The sequence below is a fragment of the Lissotriton vulgaris genome, chromosome 9, assembly GCF_964263255.1.
Source record: "Lissotriton vulgaris chromosome 9, aLisVul1.2, whole genome shotgun sequence".
Taxonomy (NCBI): Eukaryota; Metazoa; Chordata; class Amphibia; order Caudata; family Salamandridae; genus Lissotriton; species Lissotriton vulgaris.
This window is the reverse complement of record NC_141697.1, coordinates 856,978,521-856,999,648: the sequence shown is the minus strand read 5'-3', so window position 1 is coordinate 856,999,648 and position 21,128 is coordinate 856,978,521. Positions and strand designations below refer to the sequence as shown.

Sequence of the window (21,128 nt, the reverse complement as noted above, 5' to 3'; positions counted from 1 at the left end):
CTGTCAACAATGACGAAATGTCTGGGACCACTGGGTATTGTGGTATAATACATTTATTTAATTCGCGAAGATCAATCACCAACCGATAGACTGGAGGTGCATTCGGGTCAGTACGTTTAAGAATCGGAATGATAGGGGAATTACAAACATTCGAGCCGGTTTCTACAACCACTCCTTGTGCAATGAGCTCGTCAATGATTTTCAGTAAAGCCACTACAGCATCAGGTGGTAACTTGTATTGTCGGATTCGGGGCAGAACAACTCCTGGCTTGAGTGTGACACGGTATGGTGTAATGTGCATACAACCTACATCAGTTGGGCCTTGTGCCCACAAGTGTGCAGGAACACTCTGTAACCTGGGATTAAGCATGAGCGAATTTTGCGGATCTCGCGTTCGCGAATTTTGCGGATTTGCGGATTCGCAATCCGCAAAATCCGCGAATTTTTTTTTTGTGTTCGCCCGTGTTTCTGCCAGTTCGCGAGGGTTTTTACAATTTCGCAATTTGCGAACTTACCTGTCGGGTCGCAAGTTTTGCGAACTTGTTGTTTCTACGTGTCCAGCCTGTTTGGGACACTCTTCTTCATCACTGCCACTCTCTGTCACCACTGCCACTCTCTGACTACTCATGCCACCCTCTGGCCCACCCATGCCACCCTCTGTTTCATCACCACACCCTCTGGTTGTCCAGTGTACATTATTTTCGGCAAAGCAAAGCACACCTTCCCTGCCTCAAGTGACCTGAATTAATTTGGGGCTGATTAATGTGTCACAGAATATTTTTTTAGCTGGCACCTGCTTCCTTAGTGCGCCCTGATTAGTGATCTTTTGCACTTGCTAAGTGCTTTCATTGTTGCAAAATTAGTTACAACACCTGCCCTGCCCCAACTGACAATAATGAATTAGGGGCTGACTAATGGATTTTAACTTCCAGCCTGGCTCCTGCTTGTCTCCCTTAGCTGTAATTCAGGACCTTTGTGGCATATGTGTAACTATTCTGAGGTTCAGAGCAGGGTCACATAATAGTTTCAACTGGCAACTGAACTCTGGAGGGGCCCCTCAGGAAGCACTACAGGAAATGGCTACTAATGATGAGCCTGAACTTTTGAACCTGGTAAGTAGTTACTTTCAGTTTTGCTAAGATCGTATTTCTGCAATTTTGCACTTATTCGCGGGGCGCGAACTCACGCGAACAGTGCGAGCAGTGCGAGCAAAATCCGCTGCTCGCGGATTTGCGGATTTTGCGGGAGATTCGCGAATCTCGCGGATTGCGAATTTCCCGAAAATCCGCAAAATCCGCGAGCGGAATGGATTTTCCGCCCATGCCTACCTGGGATCAAAATCTCTCAACACATAATGACCCTTAAAGACACATAGGAACAACCTCACTCCTTCAGGAGAACAACAAATTACAGCTCCTAGAGCTTTCAGCGTTTTAATACCAAGCAAGTTTTCTGGACATGATTTCGTAAGTAACAAATCTGTAGTACGGGACAATGGACCAACTGCAAGGGGAACTGGTTTCGATACTTCATTAACAATAGGTTTTCCTGAAAATCCAAGGGAAACATTCTGTGAGCCTGAGAGGGGTGCCCCTGGAACCTCGTCATGACTAATGGTAGTTCTGCTTGCCCCTGTGTCAATCAAAAATGTTCTATCCTTTCCTAATACCTGACTATGTACATAAGGACCCTCTTGATCTACAGGAATCTCAATAAGAGGCAAGCCAACCTCCCTCTCTAGGCTGTTTCATGTATACTGTTGATAATCGGGGTAATCGGACTGTGCATACTGGTACATCTGCTGTGTGACATGTTGTGTTGCGGCAATGGGCTGGGGCTGTGGTACCGCTACGGTCTGTTGTGGAATCTGCATAGGCTGTACATTCTGCGGAGTATGTTGCTGGACCTGATCCTGTCTAGGTGGACGCGGTCTTTCTTTCGTTTTACCTGTAGCTATATTGTGTTTCAGAACGGTACATTCATTTATATAGTGACCTGGCTGTTTACAATAGTTGCAGGTCCCTTTAACATGAGCTGTCGAAGTATTGGACTGTGTCGCACCCCTTTTCTGACCATCAGCTGGAACTGACTGAGCTACTAAAACCTTCATTTTCATGTCTTTTATACGTCTCTGTTCATGATCATGTTCCTCTCTAATTCTGTTCTGGTGGTACTGTAACATTTGTAGCATTTGGGAAGGCGTATTTGCTTGCCATGTACTTTCAACTTTCAATACACGGTTCTTAACCTGGGGTAAGGAATTCTCGACTAATTTGGTCACAAAAAGATGCGGATATGACTCGCTACTTGTTTTCAGGCCACTATTAATAATAAAACATTTCTCGAATCTAGAATAAAAATCACTAGTGTCTTCGTCTTGTTTCTGCTTACAGGCTGAGATTGCATCCCAGTCCTCTTTTTTAACCGTCAGTAATCTAGGCAAAACTTGTACTAATAATCCTGGTAATGCTTTAGTTTTGTCCCCAAGACCTAAACCTGGGGTACGTGTCTTGTCTTCGTCTTCTAATTCAGTCCAGACAATCTTTTTGTCTCCCACCTCCCATTCTTTCTCTTTCAGTTTTTCGTAAATCCCTGCCGGCAACAATACTTTTAACATTTTAAGAATGTCTGAATACGTGTAATCTCCCATCAGTAACATGTCCTTTAATTCACGGTGGAACCCTGCAGGATCTTTATCGTGACAAGGTACTAGTTTCTTCATTTCCAATAATTCCATTTTGGTCAGAGGAGTGTATACGAATACGCGTTGGAGCGTATCATCTGGCTTCCGGATTGGATGTACTTCTCGTAAGGGATTCTGTCTGTCTAGGTGATATGGCTGTCTTACTGGGGGAGGGACAGAAACAAAATGTGGAGTCAGGAAAGTTCTGTATTTGTGACGTTGTTCTAAAATGGTATTAATCAAATCGATACCTAGGCCTCTCCATCTTTTCAGAAGTAAGTCGTCTAATATATTATATAAGGGACCTGGATCAGAATGCTGATTTTCAAACAGTGTAATGAGATGTTGGATCATGTACATACCAGCTAGTCGCTGTTCGTCTGGAGAAAGGCTCAAAAATGTTTGCGCTACTGAATCACCATTATATACGCTGTAATTATCGGCCCACTGTACTGCGGACCGTGCTAGTTCTTGTTCATGCATTGTATGAAGTTCGTTGTAACCTATTCTTTCATTCAGTATTTTATCAGTATGTTGGAATACATGTTCAAGAGAACATTGTTCTGAAATGGGGGAAAGGAAACGCTTCTTGCTTTCTAGACGAATGGGTCTGTCAAAAGGTCTGTCTAAAGGATACTGTTTAGGAAGCTTCGCTCTACCTACGTACGCTATTGTATCTTGATTCTCTACTGGGCTCTCTATTTCTTCCTCCTCTGAGGAATCATTTTTGTCTGACTCGGCTGTCCATTCGGTCTTCTGTCGGATATGTATTGCTACTATTTCTTTACGGATCTTTCTGGACATGGCATCTATACAATTTTGTTTATCATGTTTACAATCTGCAATATTCTGACTCCATTTCGTCAGTACCTCCATCTCTTCTTGAACAATACCTGGCCGATCTTGTTCCCTTATCAAACAATTAATCAAGAATCGTAATATCAACCCTTGTGTCTCAGCTTTCTGATATGCCATGGCCTCACGAATACATTCTGGTCTCTCCCCAGTTTGAATAAAATGATATATTTTGTCTAGATGATCGGGCATTTCTGGTAATGTCATCAAATAATCTGTAACACGTCGTAGACGTAACGAGGCTAACATCATGTCCCCTTTCTTGCCGGGTACGGGATCATATCTACAATCTGTAATATACTGTCTAAGCTTTTCCGATGTGATTGCTTTCGGAGTACGCTGCGTTGCTAATTCTCTGATTGTCATTCGATGTACTTGTGGCGGGGTGCGGTGGTGGCCTCCTACGGCACCTCCTGAAGCGGAAGCGTGGGCATAGCCCGACTGTGTTGTAGCTGTTGAGGTCATGGCAGGTAGAAGAGATACATTCAATGGGGTTGGACTCTGGGTTGCAGTTGTTGCAAAAGGATTATGAGGACCAATAGTAGGGGGAACAGTAGCAGGGGGGCCGGTAGTAGTAACAATAGCAGTAGGGGAAGTGACAACATGCACGGGAAGTTGGTGACGTGGAGGGGTCGTGGCTTGAACAGCCGAAACAGGCTGTTGTACATTATTAACGGGTGGTACGGATACATTGGTATATGCTGGAGCTACGCCATCTAAATAGGAAGAAAGGAATATGTCTGCTGCGGTCTGACGGAGCTTAGTCGGAACCAATGGTGGCGGTAGATTACTTGGCATTTCCGGATTAGCCTTAGGTAGGCCCTCGGTCAGAAGAGGATACATGCCATTCATAAGTGCATTTCTTTGTCGATCTATTTGTTCTGCTTTAACTCGTTCACCTTCTTCTATTAGTTCTTTTTCTCGGTCTTTTTCTGAATCTTCCCTATGTTTTTCTGCTTTTCTGAATTCTTTCTCTGTTCTTCTATGCGATTCTTTACGCCACAATTCTATGGCATCTTTCTGAGATTGTCTGGCTTTCTTTCTCCACAATGCTTCTTCTACTCTCATGATGCACTCGGCATCCCATGTCCCTGTAACAGGCCATCTGTATTTCTCCTCCAGATCCTTTGTATGGTCCACCCATAAGTCTAAGTACAGAATGGCATCTAAGCCATGCTTATGGTACATAAAATGTCCTGGAGTGTCCCTAGGTGGGACGGGAACTGCTTCTTCGAGTATCCCTTTCCTAGTTCCTATCTGACGTAATTTTGAGAACAGAGGCATGATTACCTCTACCTGAACGCAAACACGATAAACACAGTAATAGAATGCAAACAATCTTTCATACCACGACATTAAACACATTGAAACATTTCGAACAGATACTGTCTAGTTTGTAATAAAACACGATACTGGAAATCTCGAGAGATAATGCTAGAAGACTTAGAATACTGAATCACTGAATTACTGAATTACTAGATGCACTGCTAAACAGTACAGATGCACTGCTAAAACAGTACAGACCGGATCTGTGTACCCAAACCCGTCTTGACCGGACACAAATTAATGCACCCGTCTAGATGCGTCCCCAGCAACGGTACTCACCGGGAAGCAAAATCGGAAGGCCTCGGAATCTTGACTGGACTGGACTGCTACGACGTCTGGTTACTGCCACATACTACGCATGCGCCTCGACGCTTCGGAACAGGTGGGCCTCTGGACACCTCGGACACTGCTCTCTCGGCTGGGCTCTGGTCGGGATCCTCCGCACTCCTCACCGCCTCGTCTGGATGCTGGACCGCAGTCTCCGTCACCTCCGTGGGCCTGAGGGAGATACAGGGAAACCTGCAGATGCGCATAGGAGTCCGTCACGGCTGTGGTAGGGGGCAAGGCCTGCGACGCATCGCCGGCGCGTGGGGTGGGGGAGGGGTCCCTGTTCGGGCGCCAAATTATGTGGTAAATAAAATTACCGTGCAATTTTTCCGTATAATTAATGACAGGTAAAAGAATAGCTCAATCAAATGAGAGGCAGAGTCCGTGGTATCTGAGTCATACGGGCTTTAATGAAAAATGGCTCGAGCCATGGAAATCAGATCCATCAATACAAGGGTTCAGGAGGGGATATGCAATGATGGCAAAGATGTCAAAGATGTCAAAAGATTTCAACGTTTTAGTATCAGTACACAATATATATAGTAAAACTGTACAATGGTGATGGATACAGTAGGCATGACAAGTGAAAAGAATAAGATAAGAACACATGTGCGTAACAAAAAGGCGTGTACAAGGGTGTGCACAGAGGCGTGTGCTGGAAACGTCACAGAAAGGGTCATAAGTGGGTGGATGCATAGAGGATTCTGCAGAGTCAGCAGAAACCTTTGACCTGGGTGCGCGCGCACTTAGTATGACGTGTGATTGATGTGAAACTAGGGAGAGCTGGGGGCTTGACTTTAGCACTAGTAGAGGAGACAGAAGTCTGGCATGTCAGATCGACCTGTTCCTATAACATGTCTGATATCTTGTGTTTGGAGGATATTATATCTGAAGTAAAAGGTCTCTCGGGCAGAGGCTATTCTATTCTATTCTATGCTAGTGCGTGCATATGTGCCTACGTGTAATGCGCGGGGCCATGGGCCTACTATGGCAACGGGAGCAATGAATTACATGAAGGAGACAGGAAGGCTTGGCCCTTTGCTCTGGAGCCGGGAATATGTTTACCTATATCACTAGACTGGAATGTGTTTTCGAGGAGGCTGAACCGATAACTTGAAGGCAAAGTACTGTTTTGGCAGGCAGGCCAGGTTGAGCCAGGCACCGCTTCGCTTGGCAGGAAGTAAGGCAGAGGTCAGGGATACATTCCCATGCTGCAGCTTTCAGAGGCAGAGACAGAAGTGGTTCGAAGTCAGAAATCAGGGCCTAGCTCGGCAGAGCCAGGAAAACGTAAAAGTGTACCATGTAAAGACGTTGGCATGGCATGTTTAGAAACTGAATTATCGATCCATTCATGGTGGATCTGATAGAGGACATGTTAACGTTGGACGCAAATGCATGTGCGTCTTCATATTCAGTCATGGAGGGAAATTACATGTACTTTAAGCACGTACATGGAGACGTTGGGGTACACGATAGGGGACATACTTGACCATAAAAATTTCAATTACCTCAGAAGGGACAGGGTGGTGGGGTGCTAAAAACTGGAGTATGGATAATTGAAGGTAAGTAAACAATTTAATTGATAAAACGAATTTCGTAGCGCGCCCTGCATCGCAAAATGCGATGCAGGGCGCGCTACGAAATTCGTTTTATCAATTAAATTGTTTACTTACCTTCAATTATCCATACTCCAGTTTTTAGCACCCCCACCCTGCCCCTCCCCCGCCCCGCCCCATCGAAAATCCCTCCACGGGCCGTGGCTGCAAGTCACATGTGCTAACCATAGGTGGCAGAGAAAAGAAATGGTGGCTTCCAAGCCAGCTCTTCAAAGCCAGGCAAGAGGGAGCGTGGGGGCAATGGAACTCTCCCACAGTCTCCAGCTTAGATGGTCTCTGGGGCCCGTTTTATTTGAAAATAAATTTTAAAAAGCAGAACGGATGTTAAAAAAGAAAGAAAAAATACATTTTCTGTGGTTCAAGGCCATATTAAGGAAAATATGACCAAAGGGCAAAGGAGTGCCCCAGAAGTCCTAGTTTGGCAAGCTGTCATGAGAGACTCAAGTACTACCAGAGGAAATGGTTCCCAGTAGAAAGAAGGTTGCAAACATATGAAATTACTCACACACTTGGCAACTGACTCTCTCTCTCCGAATTCGTAATCATCATGAAGATGCCAAGAATGGCTATTCTTGCTCATGGCATAAGACTTAGAATAAGTTTTGTCCGGTGTGTGTAACAGGTTTGGCTATAATACTGACATTGGTTTAATGTTAGTAATGTTAGTATAATTCTGTTACTTAGTTGTCAGACTGGTTAATGTTGTTGGGATAGTCTTATTGCATGACTGCTGAGGATGTATATAGGCTGGTAGAAGTGAACAGGTTCTGATTTGCATTTGTGCAGGCCTTGTGCTAGTGGGCACCAGTGGATAGAAGTGCATTCTTTTATTGTAGACCATGAACACATGCAGAAATCCTTGAGGATTATCCTGAAACATAACATTTTAAATGATCCAGCTTATAACAATTCGCGTTCTATTTACAATAGGGCTACTTTGATCATATTCTTGTGCTGCTTTCAGAATATCCAACATTACTGCTGTTGTGTGTCTTTTTTTAAGCTATCATATTTTTTAAATACAAGAAATACTTATTTGAGTTTATAAAGTCTTTCTTACCTGCCCCCAGCCAGAGCTCATGTGTTCAAAGATTTCACTAGCCTTTCTGACTAATTCAGCACTTTCCTTGTTGTCGTAGTCAAAGCGTTCATTGAACACGATGGAGCAGATGATGTTTGAGAAAGCAAGGGTGAGAATTGACGTGGGGTCAAACAATGATCCTAGGTCAATGAAAAGAAAAAAATGATTGACAAGCACAATAAAAGCTGCTCTTTGAGTTGGAGAATTTACTATATAACAAACATTAAGGACTGGACTCTTTACAGGCATCTGTGTAACCTTCAGTTCTCATTTGTTTTTTTCTAATCTTTTTTTATTAAGCCAGTTAACATGTTTGTGCAAGATTTAAATGTATAATTGAAGTTAAGATTTGGCGCAAATGGATAATACAAAACAACCAAGTAACATTCTAGAATTAGTATGGAAAATTCATATTTTGCATAATTCATTCATTCATTCATTCTGGGTGAGCACAATAAAAGTATGGAAATAACAAAAAAAACATATTTTAATTTCTCAGTATATATACAATTACATCACCCCATATGTTCAAGCATTGTGCCCCAGATTGTTATTCATGGTGTGCGTTTCTGTGGCCCTTAAAGGGCATACAGACTAGCGTCTAGATTACAAATGGCATAGAATCTTCCTCTCCATATTTTGAATGACAGGGGTTCTTTTTGGAGCCAGAATGAAGCTATCCATGGCCGGGCCACTGCAACAGCCATAAAAATCAAATACCTACGTTGGTACAGCTCCTGGCTGATCATAGACTCTTCCAGCACTCCCAGAAGCATGATTGTCAGTGTAATAGAGATCTGTACCCGGTTATTCCTGTCAAAAAGGTCTCAATCCCCCTGTCAACTGTCTCAGCTTAGGGCAGAAAAAAACCATATGCAGGCTTTCAGCCTAATCAGCTCCGCAGCGCATACATTTGCCATGATCTGACCCACCCCGTCGGGATATTTTGGTTGGCTTATAATAAAGAAATGATGGTCTTGAAATTCTGTGCTTGGAGATTGAAAGAAATCAATGTCTTCTCCACGATTGTGATAGAATCCTGTCGGATTTCACCACTGTGAGATAGTTTAGAATTCTATTTGCGATTCAGAACCTCTAAATCATCTTGCTGTGTTCCAATGAGGGCTTGATACAGAGTACCAATCCTCCCACCACATCTAATTTCCTCAATCAGATTATACTTTTTGGCTAATGTTTCTTAATTCGATTTCCTCTGTAGATAATCTTGAATCTGGAGATATTTTTAAAAAATCTGTCTTTATCAAGGAATATTTTGCTGCCATAGTCGAATAAGGCAGAACACCATTTTTGTCAAAGAAATCCCCCAAAATCACTATACCCTTTTGTCGCCACCTGGCCATGGTAGTGTCCCAAAAAATAGAGAGTAGTAATAGTGGCGCTGCAATAGATGTGTAGTGACAAAACCTGCTGAGTTGCAAACGTCTTCGAAACCTGTTGCCAAACTTTACTAGCTGCTTGTATAAACTTACAACGGGTCTTCCTGTAGTAGCTTTGTTCAATACATTTAAAAGAGCTTCTGTTGGCCTCAGATCTTAACTCCATTTGATAAATCGATGGTGTGTCTGCCATCTCAAGATGCCCCTTCCCTGTAAGCAGTGTTTGCATGTGTTGAAGAAAACAAGCCCAATAATATAGCGTGAATATGGGTACCGACCAACCCCCACGTTTTCTAGGTAGGCTCAAATATTTCATGGCCCTACGTGGTTTCCCCTGGGCCCATATAAAGCTACTACAAATTGACTGTAGTTTCTAAAGTTGATTTCTTTTGAGCTCCAAGGGTACCGATCTAAAAAATATAGTACCTTGGGTAGTATATTCATGTTTAATACATTACATTTCTGACTTATGAAAGGTGTAAGCATTCCATTCTAACTAATTCACTTTTAATTTTCCTCAACATAGGATCCCAGTTGGTAGACACTATTTTGTCCAGGCATGTTCGAATTCAGACACCAAGATAGACTACTTCCTCTGTAATCCTAGCAGCATTAAAGAGAGCTTGATTAGTACAGATTATTTCACATTCAGCTATAATTAGTTTATACCCAAATCCCTGCCCAAATTGATGTGCTTGGCGTTCAATCTCAGATATGGCTACGGCTGGTTTGGGGGTGATAATAGCCACATCATCCGTGTAGGCTAGCACCTTATACTTCCTGTCCATATTGCAACGGCTTAATAATAGGGCTATTTTCTAATATATTCAAAAAATCATAAATATATAAAGCAAACAGTAGATGGGAGCAAGGGCAGCCTTACCTGGTCACTCTAGAAATCAATTGGGGGAGAGGAGTTGGCCTAACGGCTAGGGCGCGCAACCTCAAATCTGTGGAATCAGGTTTGAGTCTCAGCAATGACGCTGAACATCCTGTGATTCTGGGCAGATGGACTTAATCTCCTGTGCCTAACAAAAAATGAATGTGTCCTCATGTAACGCAACTGTTACTATGTAAAGTGCTCTGATACCCGAAACCAGGTCAAGTTCGCGCTATATACATCTCTGTAAAAAAAAAAAAAAAGATATTGGTTTAGATTCTAATCCAAATCCACAGATTCGAGCTGTAGGAGACCTGTACATAACATTAATTGCATTAATGAAACAGGCTCAAAATTTTGCATCTGCATAGTTGTCCATAACAATTCCACATGGTCAAATACCTTTTCGGCGTAAAGTAGCACTGTTCCAAGCAGTGCTTCATGAACATTAGCCAACTCTAGCAGAGTAACCACCCTGCTAATATGGTTGACTTTGCCTCTTCCGGGAATAAAACCATGCTGTTGGGCTGAGACCAAAGGAGAAATGACTCTTAATAACCGCATGGCCATAATCTTTGCATACATTTTTTCATCGCAATTTAATACATAAATTGGTCAATAAGATCCTGATATGACCCACTTGTGGGACACCCCCGCGCCGCACGGCCACCAGCTGCTGCGTGTGTTCCCCTCTGCCTGCCTTCTGCCTCGCTGACGCCGTGGTCGCTCCCCTCTGGTTTCCCAGTTGTTTTGCCCTAAATTTGTGCTTGTCTGCTTCTGCCGTCTGCTCGCGTATTTTGCTGTTTTTCCTTGTTTTGCCCGTAATTTGTGCTTGTCTGTTTCTGCCGTCTGCTCGCGTATTTTGCTGTTTTTCCTCGTTTTGCCCGTAATTTGTGCTTGTCTGTTTCTGCCGTCTGCTCGCGTATTTTGCTGTTTTTCCTCGTTTTGCCCGTAATTTGTGCTTGTCTGTTTCTGCCGTCTGCTCGCGTATTTTACCGTTTTTATTTGTTTTGCCCTAAATTTGTGCCTGTTAATTTCTTTGTATCCCCTGTGCCGTGTCCAGTTTCCTTCCTGATTGGCCGCCTACCTCGCCGCCCTCCGCTCTCGCTTCCCGCCACCGACATTGGCCCCGCCCCTTTTTCTCTTCTGTTCCCTCCCCGCTCCCGCCTCCCAGCTGCTCCGCCCACCCGCGCACTTCGCCTTAAATGGCGACCGTGCGGACGCGCAGCGGTCACGCGCAGCGGGCGCGCCGATTGTGCGCCGAAGGCGCGCCAAAGGTAAGCCCGTCTACGCCCGTCCGCGACCGGATCGCGACCAGCGCCAGGACCCCTGGCCCACGAAGACCCCGACCGACCCGCCTGACGTACTCCGCCGCCACCCTCACCGCTCTCAACACCGGCCGACTCCCAGAATGCCATCAAGCCTCTCCACGACGTACCCACGGACCCTTCAGCTGCCACGCCTGCAAGTTCACCTGCATCCGGACCTGCCTCGCACCAGCACCCACCAAGCCGAACACCAGCAGTACCCACCTCAAGTGCATCCTGCTCAACACCCGCTCCATCCACAGACATGCCATCGAACTCTGGAACCTCCTCGACACCACAGCTCCAGACGTTGCCTTCCTCACGGAGACCTGGATGAACGCCTCTTCAGCTCCCGACATCGCCATCGCCATCCCAGAGGGCTACAAGATCGTCCGGAGGGACCGAAACGCCAACCAGATGGGAGGAGGCATCGCCATCATCCACAGGAGCACCATCCGTCTCACGACCAGCACCGACAACTCCCTGACCACCGCCGAACACCTGCATTTCCAGATCCACACCAACCCGAACACCACCCTCAGAGGCACCCTGATCTACCGACCCCCTGGACCACGCACACAATTCAGCGAGGACATCGCCGACTTCGTCAGCCCACATGCCCTCCCCTCCGCTGACTACATCCTCCTGGGAGACCTCAACTTCCATCTGGAGAACAACAACGACCGCAACACCAGCACCCTGCTCGACAACCTCACCAACCTGGGACTCAAGCAACTGGTGTCCACCCCCACCCACCTCGCCGGACACACACTCGACGCTGTCTTCTCATCCAGCAAGGACATCAACTTCAGCCACACCACAGAGCTTCAATGGACGGACCACAGCTGCGTCCACTTCACCTTCAAGAAAACAACGACCCACCACCACCAGCAACAGACCGCCCGCAGAAGCTGGAACAAGATCACAGCAGACCAGCTCGCCACCTCCCTGAGCCAGCACCCTCCTGCCAGCTCAGCGAACCCCAGCCAGGCCGCCGACAACCTCACGAAGTGGATCAGCAACTGCGCGGACGAACTCGCCCCACTGAGGACCCCGCCCAGCAGACCCGGCAGCAAGAAAGCCCCATGGTTCACCGACGAACTCAAGAGCTCCAAGAAGAACTGCCGAGCCCTCGAGAAAGTCTGGAGAAGGGAACCGACACCGGACAACAGGACCTCCTTCAAACTTGCCACCCGGAAACACCACCAGCTGATCCGCGCCGCCAAGAAAACAGCATTCAAGGACCGGTTGGACAACAACGCACACAACTGCAAGGAACTCTTCAACATCGTCAAAGAGCTTTCCAACCCCAGCGCAGGAAACAACGACATCACCCCATCGCAAGACCTCTGCAACTCCCTGGCTTCATACTTCCACAACAAGATCGCGGACATACACAACAGCTTCAACAACCAACCAACGCACACCATGACCGAACAACCACCCCCCACCACCACCCTCCGCGCCTGGACCCCGATCAGCACCGAAGACACCATCCGCACGATGAACTCCATCCACTCCGGATCACCGACCGACCCCTGCCCTCACCACGTCTTCAACAAAGCCGACGCTGTCATCGCACCCCACCTGCGAGACATCATCAACACATCCCTCGACACCACCATCTTCCCCGAGAGCTGGAAACACGCCGAACTCAGCGCCCTACTCAAGAAACCAACAGCGGACCCCACCGACCTCAAGAATTACCGCCCCATCTCGCTCCTCCCGTTTCCAGCCAAAGTCATCGAGAAGACCGTCAACAAGCAGATGGCCGCTTTCCTCGAGACGAACGGATCCCTCGACCCCTCACAGTCCGGCTTCCGAGCCAACCACAGCACCGAGACCGCCCTCATCGCCGCCACCGACGACATCCGAGCCCTGATGGACAATGGAGAAACAGCGGCCCTCATCCTCCTAGACCTCTCCGCGGCATTCGACACGGTCTGCCACCGCACCCTAGTACGGCGCCTCAGCAACGTCGGAATCCAGGACAAGGCGCTGGAGTGGATCACCTCCTTCCTCGACGGGAGAACACAGAGAGTCCGCCTACCACCGTACAAGTCAGAGGCCACCGAAGTCATCTGCGGCGTCCCCCAAGGATCATCTCTGAGCCCCACCCTCTTCAACGTCTACATGAGCCCCCTCGCGGCCATCGTACGCAAACACAACCTCAGCATAATCTCCTACGCCGACGACACCCAGCTGATCCTCTCCCTGACCAACGACCCCGCCGCCGCCAGAGCCAACCTGCACGAAGGGATGAAAGAGGTAGCCGAGTGGATGACGACCAGCCGCCTGAAACTGAACTCGGACAAGACGGAGGTCCTCATCCTGGGCTCCTCTCCCTCCGCCTGGGACGACTCCTGGTGGCCTCCCGCCCTGGGCACCGCACCCAAACCGACAGACCATGCACGCAACCTGGGCTTCATCCTGGACTCCTCCCTCTCCATGACCAGGCAAGTCAACAACGTCTCCTCGGCATGCTTCAACATCCTACGCATGCTACGGAAGATCTTCTGGTGGATCCCCACCGAGACCAGGAAGACCGTCACCCAGGCCCTCGTCACCAGCCGACTGGACTACGGCAACGCCCTCTACGCCGGGACCACCGCCAAGCTCCAGAAGAGACTCCAGCGGATCCAGAACGCCTCAGCCAGACTCATCCTCGACATCCCACGAACCAGCCACATCTCCGGACATCTGCGAGACCTTCACTGGCTCCCCGTCAACAAAAGAATCACCTTCCGCCTCCTCACCCACGCACACAAAGCCCTACACGACCAAGGCCCGAGCTACCTCAACAGCCGAGTCAACTTCTACGCTCCCAAACGCCACCTCCGATCAGCCAACCACGCCCTCGCCGCCGTCCCCCGCATCCGAAGAGCGACTACAGGAGGAAGGTCCTTCTCCCACCTGGCCGCCAAGACCTGGAACTCCCTCCCGACCGACCTGCGCCTGACCCAAGACCACCTCTCCTTCAGGAAGAAGCTGAAGACCTGGCTGTTCGAGCAGTAGCGGCTCCCCCCCCCCCAGCGCCTTGAGACCCCACGGGTATGTAGCGCGCTTTATAAGTGTCACTGATTGATTGATTGATTGATTGATTCTGAAGGAGACTTGCCCTTCTCTTTAAAAAGAACAATGTTGGCTAAATCCCAAGATGCTGTAGAATGCCCCTTTTGTGCTTCCTGAAACGTTTTGAGCATATCTCATTTTAGTTCAGGAAAGAAGATTTTATAGAATTCTGTAGGCAACTTATCGGGACCTGCTGCCTTACCGCTTGCCAAGGAGCTAATAGCCTCTGTAAGCTCATCCAATGGTATAGGTTCATCCAAATACTCACGATCCTCTGGACTGAGAGTAGTACTAGGTGAATCCTGTATAATCAACGCATGTCCTGTAGAGCCCTCAGTGTATAATTCTTCAAAGAATGCTCTAAAAGCTTTCAGGATTTCAGATGGAGTTTTAACCAATCTCCCAGATGGACATTCAATAGTGATGATTGCACGTTCGGCCTCCATGCACCTAATCCTTTGTGCCAGGCCTTTACCAGTTGTCTTCCCATATTCATAACATTGTCTTTTATATAGGTGATATTTATTTACATTCTTCCTAGACCGGTGTGCATTATCTCTGGCCCTATAGCCGGCAACTTTAGTTTGTAGCAAAGTGTGTCAAGATTACGCTATACACATTGTATAAGACTCTGGTCTGCCTTCCGGAGATCTTCATAAAAACCCTGCATGAACTGCCTTTGCTGTCTCTGACTGTATAAACCGAAGCTAAGAGCTTCACCGCTGAGCTCTGCAATTAAATGAATCCCAGTTCTCATTTGTGGTCAATAATTTCTTGACTTGGGGGGTGATCAAGATTTGACGAATGGTTTAATGTTCATCAGGGTCACAGTGAACTTTACTCTGTTGCTATGACAGACATCCTGTCTATCAAATTTAAAGATGCCTGTCACCCCATCAACATGCCTACACATTGTCAGGAACTGTTGTCCTGGTGGTTCCAGTTAGTGTTCGATCAATTTGAAGGATGGCTCTATCCAATATGACGGCCGGCCATCAAACTTTTCCGAAGTTTCACATTTAAAAATAAATCTCCCAGAGTGAAGAGTTTGTTTTTGAAAATGTAAAACTAATGCCCCCACACATGGGATGCATCAGAGACATTTTGTATGCTGGTCATTGAAATGGAGCATTTTCATGACCCTCAACAGTGGTGGGAATGATTGCAAGGGGCTGCATCAGGGATGAGATCACATTGGTGGCTGCTTTGGGGAGGGATTACAAAAGAGCAGAAGCTACCATGGATTATTCCTCACATCCATCTCCTGTCTTCCTGGCAAGAGCCTCTTCAGGCATAGATTTAGGGGTACTTTCAATATTATGCCACTACATACAGTGCTATCAAAAGATACCTTTCTCTGGCTCACCTGGGTATCTTGATAGATATTCCACCCAGTAGGTGCTGAGTAACGGTTCGGGACTGAGGTTACTGAGGTGCCAGACTGGAAAGAATAGTGCATAGATTTAGGGGTAATTTCAATATTATGCCATATCTATCAAGATACCCAGGTGAGCCCGAGAAAGGTATCTTTTGATAGCACTGTATGTAGTGGCATAATATTGAAAGTACCCCTAAATCTATGCCCTATTCTTTCCAGTCTGGCTTTTACACTTTGATGAGCCGTTAATTACAACTAGTGTCGGGTGTGCATTTATTCACTACGCCGACAGGTAAGAAACAAGTGAATAGTGTTTTAATAAAACACACAAATTGTACGTATGAATGATAGTACTAATTAGGGACTCCTTTTGTACCAGAACATATGAATACAGTTCCCACTCCACCTTAAACCCGGCTGGGTTTGCTTGAAGGTGAGTCCCATTACCAACATAGATATGTGAAGTCTTTAGTCTTTGCCAGAATCCAATCCTAAAACATCTCCTTTAAATCATGTAGGCTGTTTGCTGCCCCCCCCCCACAGTCCTGATGAAGACCCGTGTGTGACGCCCCATTTGCGCTCGTCCAGGGTTGAAACATCGACTAATAAGTGGATCCGCTGTATTAATATTCTGAATTAAGCACTGACAAATGCAGTGTACAGTTTTATAATTGAAATCAGCATAGACCACGCCAAATTATTGTTTTGCACTTCTCTTTGTATATAATAATTGTACAGTTTTGTTGGTCATTGTTGCGCCGTAAGCACTGAGCACTACAAGTCACTATTTGCACTATTTGTTCACTGTTTGTATAGTCTATTTTTGTACAGCCTATCTTGAAACTAATACATGATATAAGAATTTATAAAATAGTACATAAATACACAGTTGGCCTTGGATTCTGTTGTTCACTTCACAATTCTACATAATCTATGAGAAGGTAAAAGAAATATTGTGTACCCAAATGAACCAACTGTTTATAAAATTAAAATTGCTGGACTGCAGCTGTGCAGGCCCCTCTGGTTCCAGAATGGTCATAGTATGCTTTTTCGATCATCCATGTTCTTTTAAAGATGCATATCCGGTGGAACAATGTCTCAGAGCCTGACCCACATCCGGCACAGTCCAGTATTGTTTGCATGCTTCCACGAGGGTGAGGGGGCAGGAGTATTAATGGTGGCAAGCAACCCATTCAATATTTTATTAAAACTGTTTTAAGTTGTGCTTTAATGGCTGTGCCCAGGTATGGCTGAGGGGTGTGTTACTGCTACAACGCATCTTTTACAACGTAATGCTGTTACAACGCAGCTATTACATCGCAAATACCATTACAATGCATGCCATTACAACGCATGGCATTACATAGCAGATGCTATTACAACGCATACCATTACATCGTAAGTATTGGTAAGTATTTAATTTTTTTTTAATTTTATTTAATATTTTATAATTGATTTAATTATTATTAATTATTAAAAAATATTTATTTCGTTTTTAAATATTATAAATTAAATATATTAATTTAAGTATTTTTTAAAATAAGTATGAGTATAGGAGTATATGTTTTGGGGTACTGATGTATATGTTTTGGGGTGTTTGGGTATTTTTAGGTTTTAGGGCAGTGTTTGGGTTTTGGGGTACAGGGGTGTTTTTAGGTTTTAGGGCAGGGTTTGGGTTTTGGGGTACAGGGGTGTTTTTAGGTTTTAGGGCTGGGTTTGGGTTTTGGGGTACAGGGGTGTTTTTAGGTTTTAGGGCAGTGTTTGGGTTTTGGGGTACAGGGGTGTTTTTAGGTTTTAGGGCAGTGTTTGGGTTTTGGGGTACAGGGGTGTTTTTAGGTTTTAGGGCAGGGTTTGGGTTTTGGGGTACAGGGGTGTTTTTAGGTTTTAGGGCAGGGTTTGGGTTTTGGGGTACAGGGGTGTTTTTAGGTTTTAGGGCAGTGTTTGGGTTTTGGGGTACAGGGGTGTTTTTAGGTTTTAGGGCAGGGTTTGGGTTTTGGGGTACAGGGGTGTTTTTAGGTGTTAGGGCAGGCTTTGGGTTTTGGGGTACAGGGGTGTTTTTAGGTTTTAGGGCAGGGGTGGGTTTTGGGGTACAGGGGTGTTTTTAGGTTTTAGGGCAGGGTTTGGGTTTTGGGGTACAGGGGTGTTTTTAGGTTTTAGGGCTGGGTTTGGGTTTTGGGGTACAGGGGTGTTTTTAGGTTTTAGGGCAGGGTTTGGGTTTTGGGGTACAGGGGTGTTTTTAGGTTTTAGGGCTGGGTTTGTTTTTTGGGGTACAGGGGTGTTTTTAGGTTTTAGGGCTGGGTTTGGGTTTTGGGGTACAGGGGTGTTTTTAGGTTTTAGGGCAGGGTTTGGGTTTTGGGGTACAGGGGTGTTTTTAGGTTTTAGGGCTGGGTTTGTTTTTTGGGGTACAGGGGTATTACGACTTTATATAAATTAAATTAATTAAATTAATTTTATTTAATTTAATTACATTAATAACTATATTTACAATTATTAATTTAATTGTATTAATAAACGATTATAATTAAATTATATTATTTAAAAATGTTTAATTAATTAAATTCTTTTAATTTTATTAAATATAATTATATTATGTATTATTTCTAACTTAATTAAATTATAATTATATTTATTGTAATTAATTACATTATATTATTTTCTATTTATAAATTTTTTATATTTCATTAATTATATTATTTTAAATATATTAAATTAATATCAATTTTAATATTAATTAAATTACTATAATTAAATTAATTACTGTTTTAAAAATGTTATATTATTTTTATTATTTTAAATTAATTTAATTAACTTTATTACATTTTTTTTAAAAAAGATATACTTACCTATACTCACGATGTAATGCCATGCGTTGTAAAAGTATCTGCTATGTAATGCCATGCGTTGTAATGGCATGCATTGTAATGGTATTTGCGATGTAAAAATCGCGTTGTAACGGAACGCGTTGTAATACATCGCGTTGTACTGACACCAATCCGGCTGAGGTGCTAGTTCAGTGTACGATGTCAGTGTAATTCTCCTAGCAAAGAGTCCCTTGTCTTCAAGCAGTGAGCGGGCCTTAATGCATTTGTTGACTGTTGTTTTGATTGGATTGTAGGTACTGAAGGATTTCTATAGGTCTGCTAGGTCTAATGATGGCAGGTAGGTTTCGAAGTAGTTCCTGGCTGGAGAGTGGGCCCTTCTGTTTATTTCTATCCAAAGGAGGGAGCAAAGTGTTCCTCTGAAGGCCTCCCTTAGTTGATAAAAAAAGATTAATGAAGGGGCCCTCCCTTGCTATTAAGTGTTTGACTAGGCCAAATTCAGGGCGTAGCTGGGCTGGTGACGTGTATGCTGGCAGAGAGAACAGCGATTTGAAGACCTTAGTAATGACTTTAACCAGAAGGGCACTATCCCTTCCCCTCTGGATTTTGCTTCCATATATATTAGTGTGAATTAGTTTTGCCTGAATTATTTTCAGTAAAGGTAGATAAGTGGAAGATCCTGTGACTGCTTTGATGCGCATAAATGCAGCTGTAAGGGTGACGGATTTCGCTCCAGATGTGGTTTAACACCTTCGATGCTGATGACGGCCCCCAGCCGTCATGCACTATGGTGGGCGTGTGCTGATGACGACTGGGAGCCGTCATAAACCCGCCCACTTCAAAAAACGCCGCACAGGCGCAGAATCGCGGCCGCGCCCAAGGGGTTAAAGGAGCCTATGTTGTCCAGAAGCACGCTCAGGTATTTGCATTCCTGCACTTCTTCAATTTTGCAGACACTCAAATACCACTGATTTGATTGCCATGGAGACGTTCTAAGAGACATTGTTTTTGACTTTTTTTAAGTTGATGGTCATGGTGTTGGTAGCTGACCATTGAGCTGTAGAATTCAGAATTCTGTAGCGGCCAACTTTTGTTCGGCTAAGAAGAATCTGGTCATCAGTATACATCAAGAATGGTAGTGTGGTGTTACTCAACATCGGGGCGTGCAAGTTCACTTGTGCTGAGCTGATTGGTGGATGAGAGAGAATTGGGGCTAGTGCACAAGCTTGTCGTAGTCCCTGATAGAGATTGAATGCAGTGCTTTTTTTAATAACTCTCTGGGACACGTTGACCAGAATAGGCTTTTCCACCACCTTGGTTATCATCCAAAGAGCTATTAAAGACTGGTAAATATTGTAGGATATGCATCCCAGCCCACCACCTCTAGCTATCTCCATCTGCAAATTCGAGGACCTTCAGGTCTTACATTTAAAAATAAAAACTTGATTACAGGACCAAAGGAAGCCACCAGCAAGGGAGCAGCAAAGAATGTATATTACATCTCTCAGCTGCAAATGCAGCGGTTGAATTCTCTGCAGACAAAAAATATGTTTGCTCTTAGAGCACTTAAACTTGCTGTTCCTTGCTTGGTTGCTCACATAGTAGGTTTAGGACGATCTCAAACTTCAAAAGGATAATGAGTAGGTTGGCAAATAACCATAATGGGTGTTGTTTAGCACATTGAGCCCAAAACAAGTATTACATGCCCTATGTTCATTTAATAAAGGCCATTAAAAGAAGCACTCAGAATAGGGAGCATTGGAAGCTGAAATCACCAAAGTGCGCTAACCTACCATTCACCAAGTGTCCATCAAACCTGCACAGATTTTGAGAGAGCACTATCCACATACCTTCTCATTCTTTCTTTTCCCCATCCACTCTACTGAGATTGACACCGTAGATGGCAGTATAATGTACATTTTCTCATTATACATTTCAAAGCAGCTTCAGGTGCCATAAGCAAATAATAAGAAACAAAAAAGAAACGCATGCGTAATAAATAAGCATATTCTAACCTGGATTGAAACTTTGGGGTTCATTATGATGTCAGTCTGTTTGCATTTCGACCATCTCGTGTTTGGCGAGTCAAACCGACCGATTACGTTGCTTCCGAACACCGATCGGAAAGTCTCCCATTGACTTCAATAGAAGCCTGTGTTCCAAAAGACAACATAGGCTCCCATTGAAAAAAGGGGTGGTTGTGGAAAACCCTGCATCCTGTGGCAGGCACGCCATGATGCCTGCCACACTGTGGATGGTTTGAAAGAGGGGTCCCATGGGTAACCCCACGGTCCACAACCGGAGGCCTGAGGATGAAGGGGTACTCCTAGGGGATACCAAAGTCAGCTTCTGACAGCCTTTCCTTTTCAGACAGATCAAATCGGAAA

General features: G+C 45.1%; 1 protein-coding gene across 1 annotated transcript in view; it reads right to left on the bottom strand.

Annotated features, from left to right (window-relative positions):
• Window positions 1-21,128, bottom strand: part of LOC147692369 (cytochrome P450 2G1-like) — a 331,029-nt gene that overhangs the window by 178,425 nt on the left and 131,476 nt on the right. Inside the window, exon 4 of the mRNA XM_086938589.1 lies at window positions 7,868-8,028. Coding sequence (XP_086794715.1) covers window positions 7,868-8,028 — 161 coding nt within the window. The remainder of the gene's footprint in view (window positions 1-7,867; window positions 8,029-21,128) is intronic.